At 45.0% G+C, this 17551-nt stretch overlaps 2 protein-coding genes across 12 annotated transcripts in view; both read left to right on the top strand.

Moving 5' to 3' along the window:
- Window positions 1-12720, top strand: part of PPFIBP1 (PPFIA binding protein 1) — a 119030-nt gene extending 106310 nt beyond the window's left edge. For all 11 annotated transcript variants that reach the window (XM_082063951.1, XM_082063950.1, XM_082063953.1 and 8 more), the window contains 10 exons: window positions 129-257; window positions 917-1067; window positions 2286-2397; window positions 2539-2627; window positions 5712-5834; window positions 6480-6605; window positions 7425-7613; window positions 8152-8331; window positions 8690-8755; window positions 10052-12720. In XM_082063951.1, coding sequence (XP_081920077.1) covers window positions 129-257; window positions 917-1067; window positions 2286-2397; window positions 2539-2627; window positions 5712-5834; window positions 6480-6605; window positions 7425-7613; window positions 8152-8331; window positions 8690-8755; window positions 10052-10138 — 1252 coding nt within the window. In that variant the 3' untranslated portion in view covers window positions 10139-12720. The remainder of the gene's footprint in view (window positions 1-128; window positions 258-916; window positions 1068-2285; window positions 2398-2538; window positions 2628-5711; window positions 5835-6479; window positions 6606-7424; window positions 7614-8151; window positions 8332-8689; window positions 8756-10051) is intronic.
- A 1632-nt stretch (window positions 12721-14352) lies between these two features.
- REP15 (RAB15 effector protein) lies at window positions 14353-17341 on the top strand. Its single transcript, XM_082045679.1, has one exon. It carries the CDS (start codon window positions 15460-15462, stop codon window positions 16198-16200), a length of 741 nt encoding a protein of 246 aa, XP_081901805.1. The 5' UTR covers window positions 14353-15459; the 3' UTR covers window positions 16201-17341.
- The last annotated feature ends 210 nt before the right edge of the window (window positions 17342-17551 follow it).

Here is a 17551-nt window from a genome sequence, read left to right as displayed (position 1 = left end):
AGCAGGTTGGTGGAGGGTGGAAGGAAGAGCTACAAACCCCACAGGACATCTTGCCTGTATTGGTTGCAGTAGTAGAAACATGCCTTTTCCGTAACCAAATGTGAATACGCTTTCTTCCTTTAAACTAGACTTAAAAGAAGTCAGTCCACCACCTTCAACCCAGATGACATGTCTGAGACAGAGTTCAAAAGAGGAGGGACAAGAGCGACGGCGGGGCCACGACTGGGCTGGTCTCGAGACCTGGGGAAGTCTCACAAGTAAGACGAGAGGTGCAAGGTGTGCTGATTCTTGCCTTCCCAGCAGCTCTGATCAAGCACGGGGTCCAAAGGAGAAGTGAAGTGCTAAAAAGAAATGTCCCCTCTCCTGGCAAACAGAAACAGGCTGTTTCCTCCTTTGAGAGGTGGTCTTTGCACGGTTGATGTTGGTTGGGTGGTGGGGTCCTGCTGTGAGTGGAGTCTGGTTGCCTGGGGCTTCACGGGAATGCAGCTGTGAGGCCGTGCAAAGTGGGGTGTGAGCCCTCATGTGGCAATGAAGAATGTTTCTCTGGTACGTGTCATGTGGCACCTCTGGGGGTTAAATGCTGAAGTAAAACATGATGACCGACCTTCAGAGTTTTAGCCGCCCTAGGCAGCAAACGTGGTTGTTTCAGTATTAATAGATTGTGTTTATTGTGATAGTGGCAGGAGATCAGCAGTGATCAGCACTTCATGGTGCTGACAGTTCAGAAGTAGAGACACCTTCTTTGTGAGGCTCACCTACCAGCCGGCCATGAGGCACGTTCTGCCACAGAGATTGTCCTGTCTTCCACAAAGTACTCACAAATGAATGGCTTAGGTTTTGGTTTTATCGTTAGATATGAAAGTAGGAGATTTGCGGCACAGGATTTATCAGTCTTTTTTGGTTATATCTTCTGTAGTGAGCTGGACATGCCATTCGCAAAGTGGACAAAGGAGCAGGTTTGCAACTGGCTCCAGGACCAAGGGCTAGGCTCTTACATTAGTAATGGCAGACACTGGATACTGTCTGGGCAAACGCTTCTGCAGGCTTCTCAGCAGGATCTGGAAAAGGTGAGGAATACTGGAAACAATTCTTTCAGTAAAATGTACAAAAATTGATATTTCTATGCATGTAAGTCCCGTTTGTAAAGTGCAACCTGTGAAAATTAAAAAGTAAAGAAGGTGAGGTTTTAAAACGTTGTTGTTACAGTGATGAAAAATCTGTTTCTTTTTAGCTGAACTTCTGTAGAAATGTAGTGTTCTATAATTCAGCTAATAATTGCATATATGTGTTTCAACTTCACTGGGCACGGACACATAAATTGGCTATGCCACTTTTTAAAAATATGCACACAAGAGTGGCTCATTATCATATGGATTTGTAGCTCTGATTCATTAGCATTTGTACAGTTATTTTATTCCTGTGTGAGAAAGGTGTTTTGGTCTGATAATGTTTTTTTGCCCATTTTGCACAAATGGTTGAGGTTTTGTTACACACAAGGGAGAAGAGTTTCTTTGTCTTAAAGTGGTACAAGATTGTGTATATCTTGTTTTCTAAAAACAGAAACATTTAAAAAGTTGATTAAATTTATACTTGAATTCACAGCATTCACTAATGTTTAAATTTTCAGCTTTTAAAGATCACTATCCTCTTCAAACAGTAACCCTGTTTTCTCAGACCGTGAGCTAATTCAAAGTTGTAGTTACACTACAACTGGAATAAGAAAAGTGTGAAATGAACACAGTGGCTCATAATAAAGCTATCAGAGGTAACATTAACTAGCAAGTACCAGGAAAAGTGTATATGGGATTGAAGAGATCCTGGAATGGCTGCACATGCAACTAAACTGGTGAAGGTGTTATGCATTTGGAAGCATTAATAGATTTCAGTAATTCCTGGGATCTTCATATGTTCTTAAGTAAATAATTCTTTTAACCTTACCTTCCTAAGTGTCAGGGAAGGGAGCAATCTCAAGTACTTTTCTGAATGCTAACATGTTCTGTATTGTGGGATTTTTTTAATCTGGCATGAGAATACTGTGGCCGACAATTTCATACAGTTTGAGATCCACCACATTTTGAAATTAATCCACCACAGTGAGCAGATCTTTCTGTAGTGCTGAACATGTGCTAAAACTATGTTGGTATTCAGCAAATAGAAAATATGCCTGCCAGGTCACCAGCTAGTGCTGTGTACAGTGCGACTCTCTGAAATAATTTGTAATTCAGCAGAAGGAGGAATAACATACGGTATTGTCTCCAGCTTTACTGCTTTCCCTCCTTTCACAGGAGCTTGGCATAAAGCACCCGTTGCATCGGAAGAAGCTTCAGCTTGCTCTGCAGGCACTTGGGTCTGAAGAGGAAAACAATCATGGAAAGCTGGATTACCACTGGGTTACCAGTAAGATCTTATTACATGCTGAAGCAGCAACTTTTAATAGGGGTTCCTAATCATGGGCTAATTTGAGGCTCAAAGAATAACACTAATTGGTGCCAGGTAATTTGGCTGCTCAACTAACATTGGTGTCTGTCTCTGCCTTAGGGTGGCTGGATGACATTGGGCTCCCGCAGTATAAGACCCAGTTTGATGAAGGAAAGGTGGATGGCCGAATGCTCCATTACATGAGTGTGGTGAGTAAATGGCTTTTCTTCTCCTGACATCTTTTTCATGTTCTTAGTTTCTCCCCACTTTAATGCACACTGGTGTACCTCCAGATAGCTAAAGACCAGGTGAGACTAGAGACACCTGCTTTCACTGTGACTTTTGTTGTGACCGCATAGATATTACATTCACTTAACACCCTTCAACCTCTCCATCCCATCCTCCATCTTCTTCCTAGTCCCTTTGGGTCAATTCACCAGCAACAGCAACCTTTTTTTGCACCTCATGGCACAAGTGGCCGTGCCCCGTCACGCAGCTCTGTGGACAGCCTTCTCCTATTGCCACGTTCGCCTCCTCTCAGCCAGCCTCAGGCTGTTCCCAGCAGCAGCCCTGGCTCCAGCACACCCTCCTGCCCTCCTGTATATGGTGGGGAAGAGAGATCCAGGCAGCTGCTGGCCCCAAGAGACAGCAGAATGCAGATGGAGGGGAGGCACCACCATTGCCAACACTTATTGCCCTCAGACCTCCCGTGGGAATGGTCACTGGCCAAATCCTGGCTAGTCCCACAAGTGGGGTGCCTGAGAGGCTCTGTGGCTGCTTGGGCAGTTCTCCCGTCACAGGCAGCCATTCGCATGTCTGTCCAGGGAGAGCAGGACCAGATGAGCGTCTTAGAGGGTCCAGTGTCCACAAGGAACCGGAGAGCTGGATCGCGGCGATCTGGCTTGTAGCTTACTGGAGCAGAAAGCCGGTGCCTGTCTGGAGGCTGACAGACTGTCTGTGCATTACTCTGGGCATGTGTTAAAAGTTTTAAAGAGGAATGTGGAAGTGCCACATGGTCGCCATCTCCACAAGTGAGTTTTGCCCCAGACGGCTGGACCTCCAGCTAGCGCGGGAGCTTTCTCTTACTTGCTTTTGCAGCAACACAGAGGCTACAGCTGTGCACATGTAATGTACCAAAAAGACTTCTCTCCAAGAGCTAAACATGTTGTGTGTCTCATGAGACTTTCTGACAATAATTTCAAAGCTGTCGAATGGTGCATAAATCAGGTCTTCAAAATTTATGGATAATTGCAGAGAGAAGGCTGAGGGAGGTCAGAGTGTCAGAGGCATCGCTACCGCTAAAAGGATATGCCATAATGCCATATTTGTCTGTGTACTTCATTGCAGTGCTTAAAGGACTCCTTGAAACTGTAGTAGGTGTCCTGGGGTAAACTAATGCTAATAGCTGTAACCTGTAGAAAACAAAAGGCCTGATGCTACTACTCATCTGCAAGTATTTCCTATATTCTCCGCAGCTTTAGAGATGCTATTTTAAGGTGGAAGAGCAAACATAGTAAGGAAGAGCCCAGACTCACGCATGAGAATGGGCAATCTCATGCTCAACAGATGTGCGTGACACTGTCTGATGTGCTCAGGCAGCGTTTGTAAGTACACAAAAGTGTGCAAATTCTATGGTCACAATTCATACAGCTGGGCCTTTGCTGTTCAGGTTGTTATTAATTAATAGAAGTAGATGGAATTCTTCAGTAAGCAAATATTCAGTCTACTTACGTATTCATGTGGACGCTGAGGTGAAGAAAATTCAAGTAGTTTCCTTTGAAGAAAATTGCAGTTTTAAGAACCAGACTGTTTGAAAATAGGCTACATTGAATAGCTTTTGAATAATGTATTTCAAAATGCTTAGCACCAGCATCAGCTCCACAGTTTATTTCTGGTAAGGTGAAGCCAACCCAGCAGATTTCCCTTGTGTAAGATCTCAGGCAAGATGAGACCTTTGTTCTCTGACACAACCGCACACCGATCATCACCAATATTATTTCCTCTGTATAACAAAGAATAAATCAATCACTGCTGTTCTCTCATGAGCCGTGCCATAGGCAGAGCAAAGGCAACCTTTTTATATCACGTTTGCATCTATTTTGTGTAGTCTTTATATTAGCACCAGCAGAAAGCCGAGGGTTGATCAACTCTCCTCCTGTAAGAGGCACAGTGCTGCTGAGGAGCTGCAGCTGCTGCCCAGGACTGACCTGCCTTCACCATCTGGCATGACTTTGCTGTTGAGTGTACTTTGGTCAAATGTCCTGCTGAGGTAGCATGGTTTGGTGTCTGTTTCCTTTAGTTCCCTTAGTTTGGACATTAATGTAAAAATAGAAGGCAGTTTCTTTCTTCTGTTTCTTAAATCTTGGAGATCTGCTGCCAGTAGGCTCCATTGAGCTTGATCTTGTGTTGGGAGACTCTGCTGTGTATTACCTGGGTGAGGAATGGATGTGGATAAGATGCAGCATAGGCTGTATTGAAAGGCTTTTGCTCAGCAATGTGTGAGAAGTGGCTCATCCCATGCTGAAAGCAGTGTGATGTAAAGTCACAGCCAGGTTGCCTTGCAGTGCCCTGAGCCAACCCTCAGGTTGCACATGTGTCCAGTTTGTTCCCTTGGCACATCTGAAGGGGGACTGGTGCTCCTGGCCAACCTGCCCTCCTTCCCTCAAACCTGCACAAGGTAGGAGCTACACAGTGATGGTGAGCTGGGGATAAGGAGACTTAAAGTGAGTATCTCCACAGCCTGGGTGTGGGCACCCTTTCCATCATTCCATCACTTGGGGCAAGCATTTTAAAAAATATTTTTCATCTGCAGTTCTGAGAGACCAACCTGACACACCGTAATATTTTTCTGCTTCCCTCCTTTTTTTCATTCTAGCCATAGAGAATGCCTCTACGTTTTCAGTATAATTTATTATTTTCAGTTAAACTTTAGCTGGATGCTTGTGGTATTAAAACTTTAGGCAAGATTAAATGTAAATGCCGGGTGAGTCTGATGCACTGTGTTTGGAAAACTGTCCTGGGTCTGCTCAGCTCGCTGAGGATATGTCATCTCACCCTCTCTCTCATTACCTCAGGTTTCTTGCACTAAGCTCTATATACCCTACATGAAGAACATCGCCCACAAGGTTGTACAGAGCAACAGGGGAAGCTTTTATTTTGGGACAGATGGTTTGATGTTAGTAATGTGTCTCACATATTCAGATGTGCCATTTTAATCCAGGGTCAAAGCAGTCTCCTCCAGTTCCACCAATAAGCACATTTATATTCATTATCTCCCCACTTGTCTTTGACAGGATGACTTGCTGTCCTTGAAAGTTGTCAGCGTCCTCCACCACCTCAGCATCAAAAGAGCCATTCAGGTTTTGAGAATAAATAACTTTGAGCCCAACTGTCTGCGCAGGAGGCCATCTGATGAGGTACTGCTTTAAGATGAAACTCTGAAGATGAGTCCTCTAGGGATTTTCCTTGGTGTTTCTGATTATTCCTGCTCTGCCCCCTCCTCCTTTCTCCTCCATCCTATTTCATTCTGGTTTGATTTTGGTTTCCTTTTGCTTCTGTTGTTATTCCAAATCTTCATGCTTTGCCATCACCACCTGGAGCATCACTTTCTTTACTCCACCTGCCATAGCCACACACTCATGTCTCCTTGCCAAACCTCCCGCTCCTTTTGCCAGCCAACAGCTGGCTAGTTTGGCTTAGTCTCTGACGTGCTGTCTGGAACATAAATCATCTTGAACTTAGTCCACTGTTGCTGTGGATCTTGTGCAACCCTGGAAAATCAACATCTGAGTCAAAATTTTCTGTGTAAAAGGAGTTTGGTTCTGTTGCCAGAGGGGAGACTGCCATCAGTTTGTTTTGCAAGCAGCATTTGCTGGATATGGTAATGGATGATGAAGCAACCCAGACTCTTGGCTTTAGATTCTAAAAAGAGGGGGTTTTTTTCTTGCGTGGAAGGTGGGTTTGCATTCATTAAAGGCAGCAGAGGGTAGTTTCAGTAAAGACTGGGGCTGAAACACCTGAGTTGGGAAGTCTCCTTAACTGCCTGTTCCTCCTATTCACAGAATAATGTCACACCTTCTGAGGTCACCCAGTGGACCAATCATCGTGTGATGGAGTGGTTGCGCTCCGTGGATCTGGCAGAGTATGCTCCTAATCTGCGGGGGAGCGGTGTGCATGGGGGACTGATGGTAAGGTTTTAGGCTGGCTTATTCCGTTTTATTTAAAAAAATATAACTGAGAATCACTCGAGCAAAGTTCTGGCATTATCTTTGCTGCACACACCTATTCTTCTTATTCTGTTTAATAGTAAGTTGCTGTCAAAATTTATTACCCTACAATTTAAAGGACATGACTGTCTTGGGCAGAATTAGTGTGGGCAGCAATGCATTTATCTACATTCCCCTCACAATTTAATGTATGTTTGCATTCTTCACCTCCTGTCCTATGATGCTGTACACTGCTATCATGCTGTTAAACAGTCACCGTCTTCCTTTCTAGACCTGGATATTTTTCTATTTTGTAAGGAAGGCTTGTTACCTTTACAAAATTTACCATTTCATTGTCAAACCAGGATTGTTTTTAATTGCTATAACATCAGATATTCCAAACGAGAGACTTATTCTCCAAGAAGTTTGTTGTGGTGATTAAGAGGTGTATCCCTGCTCCAAACACTTTGTTTTCCATCATTCATCTGGCTTCATTTTCTAGAGTGAAAGAGGAAAGTGGGTAAATATTTTGTGGCAGCTTCACAGATTTATCTGTTCCTTTCTTCTTACCTGCCAGTTTGCTTCTATTTATAACTCAAGAAGAAAAGCCTGGAAGTAGCATTTTATGAATCCTTTAACTAGTTAACTCTCTTTTTCTTTGTTGCATGTTTCTTCTAAAATACAAGCAAAACCTCCAAAGCAACCGTAGGAAGTGACCAAGATAGGCATGCCTGTTGATGTCCTTGAGACTTCATCAGACAGTACAGGCTTCATCTGGATTCTCTGTGATTTAATTAATAGGTTTTGGAGCCTCGTTTCAATGTAGAAACCATGGCACAGTTGCTGAACATCCCACCAAACAAGACACTACTGAGACGGCACCTGGCAACTCATTTCAACCTCCTCATCGGGCAGGAGGCCCAGCAGCAGAAACGCGAAGCCATGGAGTCCCCGGACTACGTCCTCTTAACAGCAACTGCCAAAGTAAAGGTCGGTCACTTGTTCTGAGTCAGTGCATGATCTTCCAGGCAGACATTCAGCTCTCCAGTGTGCTGGTTTTATCCATGTGTGAAGGACATTTCAGCAAGGTCTGAGAAAAGGGGCTGGCTGCTAATGAAAGAAGGGTGAGAGCAGGACTAAGCAGACCTGGGTTTGACACTTGTGTCTGCCATGAACACACCACACCTCAGTCCCTCATACGCACAAGAGAAGAGGTAGCACTCTGGTGTGTTGTCCTTCTGTCTGTACCTTAAGTTTGGGAGGGAGACTGTCTCTTACTATTCACGATTTTAATGCAGTGGGATTCTGATCTCATTTGGGATCCTTGTCTTAACAATGGTAGAATGAGCGGCCACATTTTTTTCTTTCAGATGCAATTATTGTGAAATACAACTATTCAAAATACCCTTGTTTAGCAGAGCGGTGGGGTTTTGACCCTTCGTCATTGAAACACCAATGCAAGAGTAAGACATCTGTTCATTCTTTGCTGATTCTCTAATAACTTGTCAATTTGCTCTTCCCTTGCAAGCCAAAGAAACTTGCCTTCAGCAATTTTGGGAGCCTGAGGAAGAAAAAGCAAGATGATGTGGAAGAGTATGTGTGTCCTATGGAGCTGGGGCGGGCATCTGGAAGTGGGTCAAAGAAGGGTTTTAAGCCTGGCCTGGATATCCGAGTATATGACGATGACGATTTGGACAGGCTGGAGCAGGTAAGCCAGATCTAGCAGTTTGGAGTCTTTGACAGTGCTGTCAGTTTTGGTGGAAAACCTTCCTTTTCACAGAGAGACCTTCCTTTTGCTTTGACCCGTGAAGGTCCTGACTTCTTGCAGTCACACAGCACCTCTAACAAAAGTGTCTCAGCCCAAGGAGGATCAAGCTGTGAATGCAGGGCCTTCTGGACCTACGCTGGCTTAACTGTCCTCTTCTCTCCTGATGGGACACGCTCCTCCCTTGCTCTGACCGTGTAGAGTGTAATCAAGTGGTTATATTATTTGCTACGCTTAATTGGTGCTCTTTCATGACATACAATGAATTTATTATTCATTCATTATCTGTTTTATTTTCTAGATGGAAGATTCAGAAGGGACAGTGAGGCAAATAGGAGCGTTTTCTGAAGGCATCAACAACTTGACAGTAAGGCTTAAAAGTGGGATCTGTGGAATCTCTGTTTCTCTAAGTTGGGTGTAAGCCCCTTGGCAGTCACTAGTATTAAACAGCAGTTCTATTTAATACAAATACACTAAGTACAGCTATTCTTTGCTGTTACTGATTCTGTCACACAGCTGAGATTTGTAGTCTGGGGGGTAATTGCTTTGATTCCGGCACATAGTGGGGACCTAGGTGTTTGGATAGAGTGAAGCGCTGCTGGTTTCTGAGGGCTGAAGTATGTCAAATACAGTGCAAATTATGGGTGTAGTGAAGCCTCATCAGAATGAGGGGTTTTGTACAGAGGGGAAAGATAAAATGACCGGTTCGGGAAGACAGCCACCGATTCTGGCCAGGAGGAGTGGTGGCCCATGTTCACCAGCCCTCTTTGGTAACTCCAGGGAGGGCAGAGGACACAGGACCCAGCTCCAAGCTGGCGGGTTGCCCTTGGGCAGCTGGTTGCCCCGTGAGGGTCACAATACATTTTCTTGGTGGAAGCCCAGCCCCAGCCTGTGCTCCAGCAGCCATTTGGGCCAGCAGAAAGGGGACTGAGCCACAACCTGGTCAGGAGCCAGCGCGGGTGAAGAATTTGGGAGCAGATTAAGGGAAGTTGTTCTCTCCCTCTACTCTGCCCTGGTGAGGCTCCATCTGGAGTACTGCATCCAGTTCTGGACTCCCCAGTTTAAGAAGGAGAAGGAATTACTGGAGGGAGTCCAGTGGGGGGCTACCAAGATGCTCAGGGGTCTGGAGTACCTTTTTTATGAGGAGAGACTGAGAGAGCTGGGTCTCTTCAGCCTGGAGAAGAGAAGACTGAGAGAGGATATTATTTATGCCTATAAATACCTCAACGGTGGGTGTCTATAGGATGGGACCAGACACTTTTCAGTGGTGCCCAATGATAGGATGAGGGGCAGTAGGCACAGACAGAAGCACAGGAGGTTCCATCTGAATATGAGGAAAAACTTCTTTACTCTGAGGGTAACAGAGCACTGGAACAGGCTGCCCAGAGAGGTTGTGGAGTCTCCTTCTCTGGAGACATTCAGAACCCACCTGGACACATTTCTGTGTGATCTGCTCTGGGTGAACCTGCTTTAGCAGGTGGGTTGGACTAGATGATCTCCAGAGATCCCTTCCAACCCCAACCATTCTGTGATTCCATGACAGACGTCCTCAGCAGAACATCCTAAGCAGAACTTGATGCCAGGCACAGGACTCGACTGTCCCAGGTGCTTGATTGTAGTTGTGAGGGCCTGAACCGTGACTCTTCCCTCCTTTCCTTTCTAGCACATGTTGAAAGAAGATGAAATGTTTAAAGACTTTGCGACTCGCTCTCCTAGCACCAGTATAACAGATGAGGACTCCAATGTGTGACAGTAACCACCGGGCACTGAAAAAGGCTCACTTTCCTGTGTGCAAGAAACGTCATCATTATATGTGATGGGCAGCAGATCATGTACATTACATTGCTTTTGCTTCTGTTTGTTAGAAGTAATATTGGGGGGTGGAGAATTTAAAAAAAAAAAAGGTGCCTATTCTAAAGTTGCCATAAGAAACACCCAGACACTGGTGAATGGTAATTGTTTTTACTATATTTAATGTACAAACTGGTGATATGTTTCAGAGTGTTGCGTTTAAATTTATGTGGTATGGTAGTGCTCCTTTTGCTTATTCATGGCCTCAGATAATCCTTCATACTGTTTCAAAATGACAGAAGTTGTTAGGTAGAAGTATTGCATCTGTAGATATCGTGCATCAGCTTTCTGTAGGCTTTCAGCTGAAAAAAGATGTTACTGCTGTCTTTTCAAGTGCATTTGTTCAGCTCAAGTACTAGTTCTGCTCTTCCTACAGTAACCAATGTAGGATTTTAGTCATCCATGCCCTGCATAAACTCCCCAGTAGCTCTTGACTGTTGCTCTTATTTTTATACTGTTTTATAAAAAAAAAAAAAAAATAATAGGAGAAAAAAGAAGTATATGAAGTACATATAAAAGCAAAAATTTAAACTTTGTGAGATAGAGTGATGGAAAGTTTGAGGCGTGGGGAAAGGGGAAGAGGGTTGTAAAAAGATTATGCCAGTTTGCATACCAGCTGGTTACTGGAAAAGGCAGGCTGACCTTTGGAACTGTTTGCTTTTGTTGCTTTTTACTAAGTGCACAGTTTAATGATCTTCCATTTGGGATGAAAGGATTATGAAGCATGTTTCTTCTAGCAGTGACTTGTATGGAAACTGCACATTTTAAAGGGTCACCTTTTTTGTTCCCAACAGCAGTAGTTATAGCATTGAAACAAGGTTATTAACACTTCTGTGACGTAAATTTTTTCCTTAAAGTTGAGAGTGCCCCCTGCATATGGAAGGGATATTTCTGTGCTGTGACTAATGTAAAGATGGTGTAGTTGCAAAAAAAAAAAAAATAAAGTTATATGGAGAAATGTATAGGAAATATATTATTTCGTAATATTAAACCTAAGGTGGGACTTTTCCTCCCAAATTCACGTATCAAACATGTTGCTCATCATTTTATCTCTTAAAGCACAGCTCCTCTGCTTTTGGAGATCATCAGATTTTAAAAATCCAAACTAGCCAGTGGAAATCTTTTGTCAGACTTGCGGTATTGCAAGGTATCCTAGCCAAAAGCCATTAAAAAAAGAAAACAGTAACTCCGTTTATCGTGGTGGTCATTTGTATGGTGTTGAACGTTGCATGTATTTTAGCACAACGGCATGAAGCTTCTTCTGGAGTTGTTCCTCGCGGTGCTGTGTTGCTTTACTGAGCGCTTGTCACTGGTTTTTCATGGCTCTGCTTGCTGGAAGTGAGATCATTTCCACCACGGCGCTGGGGCGGTGCACGGGGTGTTGGATTTGCACTGACTTTGCGGGTATTTCTGAAACACGACTCAACACTAGGGAAGGAAGAAAGGGGCTTTCGGGGGATTCCAGGGAGCTCCCATTAGATGTTGGGATAGAGTGGAGACGTGTTCTAGCTTTATATTATTGGAACCAACCTGGTTCTTTGAAAGATGTGCAGTGTAGGCCATTATTTATGTACCAAGGTGAAAAATTCTATCTGCAGTGGTTGTATTTTACATAATATCAAGTACTGCCGTTCTCTCTTTGCTGTCTGGAACCAGGGAAACAATCCATAATGTACACGTAAAATAGTTTGTGCTGCTTACCATTTGTCTACAAACAAATCACAGCTGATGCTTTATTCAAAATTCCTGGCTAATTAATGTCCACAAGTAATTTGCCGTCTGTTGTTTCTTCCTCTGCAGTCTTGGGGGTGTTGGAGCTATTTTATTCGGGCAGAAATGCCACATTGTGTAATGCCTGCTGTCGGCTTTAGGATGCAGATGCTCGGGATGTGAATTCAGGGCTCGCTTTCTGTGAGTACTTTGCAGTGTGGTTTTTATTTTAGTTGTGAGCTTGGGCTTAAGACCCCACTCTCCCAAATGCTGCGGAAGCACTGGGAAGACGTGGCGCAGGCTTCTGAGCAAAAATGTCCCTCCAGATTCACTCTCGCTAGACGCTGGCTAGTGAACATATTGACTGAATATTCACAGGGAAAAAAAGGGCTAGTGACACAATATTATGTGCTGAAATAAGCACAAACAAATACTCTCCAGTTTCTCTTCAGTCCAGTGCTATTGGCAAGCATCTCAACAACAGCAGACGATGACTTATTTAAGTCCCATGTGAGTAGCATTCTGCTCCAAACAACCTTTTCCTGCATTCACCAGTTGGAAACCAGGCCGTCCCATCGCAGCTGCCCATCATCTGAACCTTGGTTGTGTTTTGGGGGTGGAATACGAAAGCGAGTATTAAAGTCAGTCAGGATGTTTATGTGCGCATGTGCAGACAATTGATATCGTATTTTAATTTGTGCGTGTGTGAAGAGGGCAACATAACTACTGTGTATTGCCATGTAAAACCGAATAAAGTCTGTGAAAAATGCCGAGTGTTTCTGCAAGCTGCTTCCTTATTAACATACCTTCTTTTTTTTTCCTTTTTATTTTCTTAGGAACGTCGTTTTGTGTTATTGAAAGGACAAAGAAGGGCCAAAATGGCACGTTGTTTTGTGAACTGATTAGTTTGGGGGTGGTGCCTGCAGAAAGACCCAGCTAGCAGCTAAGAAACCAACTATCCTGAGTGTTTTTACTGGTTTCTGGGATGCAGATTTGAACTGCCTTGGGTTGTTTGGTACAGTGTGATTAGAAAGCGTTCCCCGTCGCTTGTGTGCTCCTGGGTGAGTCCCCACAGGGTGCTGAGGGAAGGGCCGCGTCACCCTCCTCCCTGTGTCCCCGCAGCCCTCGGCAGCCACCGGGGCTGCACCAACTTCACCAACAGGAGCTGAGCTTCCCCGAAATACATTTTGTTGCTGGGGCACAGGTACAAATGGCGATCGGTGTTTTGCCCAGTGCAGCCCAGATAACAGACCAGAGAATGCAGAACCTCTGTCTCATTACCTTCATTTCGGTGTTTTTTTTGTTCATCAGACCAACTTTTTGGTGTGAATACTGAGGATGAACACTTTGAAACCTAGAGTATAATAAGGTTTTGTTTCTTTGTTTTACAGTGATGAGGAAAAGATAGATGTGTATCAATCAAGAGCCTATGGAGAGTAAACCCAGCTTTTTTTCTGCTCGCTTAAATTGCATATATGCTTAGGAATGGAGAAGTAATATAGAGTAACCTCTGGAATGACTCTTTATGATTCCCATCCACTATGTATTGTTGCACCCTGGCTTTCCCTTTAGGAGAGAAATTGCACTTATCCTACCTGCATGCTTTTTATACTTTGCACCACTTTGTTGTTATGAATGTTTAGTGCATACTTCATGCTTCACCTTAGTACTTTGGCATTTTTGTGTGCAGCAAGAGCTTTTCCCACTGAGCCTCTTTATCTTTTTCCCAACTGAGGACAGTGCTCCTTGAGGCAGCTGAGAAGGAAAACCTTTTGAGTTGCCAGTAGATTTGGGGTGGTGGTCAGCAAGGAGAGAGTGCTGGGAAGTCCTTGAAAGGGAATCGAAGCAGCGTGCTTCCTAATGATAGCTGGGAGAAGGTCACAAAGGAACAGAGATGGGCCCAGGACAGAATTGAAGACCTGGGAAAGAATAACAGAATCACAGAATGTTAGGGATTGGAAGGGACCTCAAAAGGTCATCTAGTCCAATCCCCCTGCCGGAGCAGGAACACCTGGATGAGGTTACACAGGAAGGCGTCAGGGCGGGTTTTGAATGTCTCCAGAGAAGGAGACTCCACAACCTCCCTGGGCAGCCTGTTCCAGTGCTCTGGCACCCTCACTGAGAAGAAGTTTCTTCTCAAATTTAAGTGGAACCTCTTGTGTTCCAGTTTGAACCCATTACCCCTTGTCCTACTGTTGGTTGTCACCGAGAAGAGCCTGGCTCCATCCTCGTGACACTCACCCTTTATCTATTTATAAACATTAATGAGGTCACCCCTCAGTCTCCTCTTCTCCAAGCTAAAGAGCCCCAGCTCCCTCAGCCTTTCCTCATACGGGAGGTGCTCCACTCCCTTAATCATCTTTGTTGCCCTGCGCTGGACTCTCTCCAGCAGTTTCCTGTCCTTCTTGAACTGAGGGGCCCAGAACTGGACACAGTATTCCAGGTGTAATACATAGGACATGATCTGTTTCTTAGAGAGAGGGACCTGTGGGCAGCAGTGGGACTGACCAGCCCGTGCATCTGAGGAGGTGTTTCCATGGAGTGGCAGGAGGACAAGAATATCTGTAGGCAGAAGGAGAGAGATAACAAAGGAAGATGTTTTGAGCAATGGGCGTAAAGAGGGCAGAGAAAGAGAGATACTTGACACTTCTTTTCACTCATTCAGAATGAAGAAGAGGAGAAAGAGCGGCATTCAGCAGGACACAGCCTGTTTCTTGCAAATGGTGTTGGGATCCTGGGCCAATGAAGAGACCATATTGGTGCGTTTGGCATCAACAATGTCCAGAGCTGAACAGGGCGGGCTCCCGCTGCAGCAGTAACACACATTCCAGCTTCTACAGTTGGTGACGCTGGATTTTGTAAGGTTAGGAAGCCTGTTTATTGTAGCTGCATTTGGTAGCTGTGCATGGTGGTGCACTTAGATTCCCTGAGATAATCCAGTTACAGAGAGCACGAGCTTCTCAGTTGAGCTGAAAGCCTGAATCCATGCTCATCACCATGGTACAGTTAATGCCACTGACAGTAGTGGCATTTAATACTGGGGTACAGGCAATGGCCCATCAAAAAAAGACCACTGTGTCATTTCAGGCACCCTGTATGAGTCTTCAGGTTTGGATGCATACCTTTCTCTGGGTGATTAAAAGAAAAAGGTGGTTCCATCTCCAGGAAACACCCAGTGCTAGTAAAATTACTTCTCCGTAATAGTCCTAGAAAGGAGATCAAAGCAGATAAGATCAGATTGGAATGAGATGGCATCAGCTAAAGAAACAGTGCCACAATTAACAACAAGGAAAATGAGCACGGATTAATTCAGTAGATGTGAAAGTTACTGGACCTGTCGGGCTGGTCACTGCCCAGTGAGCTGTGGAGAAACACACCCAGCTCTGCCGCTGCCGTAACCTTTATCTGGAGCACAGCTGGGAACCATGTGGATGCTTAACAGGTCTGACTGAGCCCGGCACCTACAGAACCTTCACTGGAAAGGGAAGGGACTTCCCCAGAGTGGTTTGCATGTGGAAACGACCTCCTGCACAGAAAATGGGCCAGAAGGTCTCACACGAGGACAACCAGGAGAACGAAGCTGAAACTCTAGTCATCTGCGAAGTCTTCAGCCAAGGGGTGGTCCATGCATCTCAAAGGCTGAAGGACTATCTTGGTTTTGTGGATCCTCAGAGCAAATTCCAGCCAGCCACAAACACGCTGAGCGAGATCTTTTTGGTCGACTTCATCAGCTTCTGCGTGGAAAAGGGAGCGGAGGAACGTATCACGACCAGCAAAATGACCAAGCAGCAGTCCTCCCTGTTCGGGGTGGACTGGATCTGGACTCTGTTTGGAGCTGACAAGCAGATCAAGCTTCAGATCGCCGTGCAGGCTTTACAGCCGGCCGAGCTTTCCCGTAGCGAAGGCGTCTCAGTGGAGGACGGCTGCCGGGAAGCCGTGCTGGCCGACGAGCGCTTCCACAACAGGAGCAGGTTTGAGAAGCTGGCGGAATTCTGCCGCCTGGTGGGACGGGACTGCCTGGGCTTGTTCATCATGTTCGGTGTGCCAGGGAAGCCCAAGGACATCCGAGGAGTCATGCTAGACAGCGTTGCCAAGGAGGAGCGAAAATGCCGCCTGTCGGGCAGGAATGCGCTGAGGCAATTTGTCACCAGCACTGACAGCTTCCTGCCCGCGAAAGACATGTTGGAAAACTTCCTCAGCGCAGAAAGTGGACCGAAAGAGGTGGGAAATGTGTACATAAACTTTCTGTGAACCGCTCACCAACAGCAGTGGCTCTGCACGCTGGCACAGAGGCTGCCTGGGGCTCAGCTGTCCATCCCTTGCTGTTCCTCTCCAATGCCGTTCCCTCCACCCCCTTCTTTCCCACTCTCTCCTCCACCCATGGCATTCCCTGAGCTCCCGCAGAAGCCAGGCTGAGTCAGTCTCTCCAGGTTTTCAACAACAGGATGTACCTGCCAGTAAAATGTGTTTGTAGAAGGCACTTCATTTTTCCAGAACATTTTGTTCGCCAGGCGTTAAGTTTTGGCTGGAGCCGCTGAAAGCTTTGTCACCCCGAGTCTTTGGGAGGTCGAGTTAGACTTGAATTGACTCACAGGCTTTTGTTTTCTGTGCAGTAGATTTTTTTTTTCTGTAGTAGGATGTTGAGGCTGTAATAAAGAGAATGTAGTGGTGGTGCTGGGCAGAAGGTTTGCACAGAGCACAAAGGACAGTACCAGGACTTAAAAATGCTGTTTTGGAGGCCTTCGCAACTAAGAGGAAAAGCCCTTCCCTGCAGCAGAAATGAGCTGTGTGACAAACTCTAAATTACCTGCCCAGTTAAAGCAGATCAGTGCCAGGTTACGGAGGGCCTTGGAGCTGTGACCAGGACAGGCTTGGTCCAGCTGCAAAGCCAGTTCTTGCTGAGTGGTGGTGTCAGGCCGAGGGGTGGCAAAAGGCAGTGCCGGGTGTTAAAGAGAACTGGCTGGTGGGACCTTTTGTTGGGTGGGCTCCTGACCACTCATGGCAATGGATAAAAATCTGGAGGAGGCAAAATTATTTCACTTTGAGTTTTGTTTTCAGTAGTTTAGCAGTTAGTTGCATTTATGGACTGATCTATTCAATTTCCCTCAGCTTTTAGTGGAGAAAGTGGGATTTTGGACTTGCCCAACTGTAGTTAATTTTGGCTGCTGTTGACCAGTGAAGGAAGACTTGATCAGTTTTCAAACTGGTTTATAGCTATCTGAATAGTTTTGTTGGTGCCAAAAGTCCTCTGCCTGTAGTTTTCGTATAATTCTATTCATTTTATTTAAAATAATAAAAAAATAATTTCAAAAGCTTATTCATATTTTACTGTTTACTATGTGAGTTGTTATATAATGGGACAGCCGAGAAATAAATGTTATTTAGACAGCCATTAAAAAAAGTGTAAAGAAGCTGCAGGATCAGTGCCAGAAGTTTTCACAGCGTTTTGTGGCATCGGTGTGGAGGCTGAAAGGTGAACTGAAATAAAAACAAACTCAAAGAGTTAACTGTGAAATATTTGCCGAGTCATAAATGTAGCTGGGTATGGGGGCGGCCTTTTAGCTTCTAAATAGTTCATTGAGATACAGTTGTTTTTAAAGAG

Source organism: Streptopelia decaocto, assembly GCF_964273445.1.
Source record: "Streptopelia decaocto genome assembly, chromosome: 1".
Lineage (NCBI taxonomy): Eukaryota > Metazoa > Chordata > Aves > Columbiformes > Columbidae > Streptopelia > Streptopelia decaocto.
Note: the sequence above shows the minus strand (reverse complement) of the source record. Positions and strands in the feature narration are given on the sequence as shown.

Bases quoted from the DNA above. Each gene is read 5' to 3' on its own strand.
- REP15 (XM_082045679.1), top strand. From the start codon at position 15,460: ATGTGGAAACGACCTCCTGCACAGAAAATGGGCCAGAAGGTCTCACAC.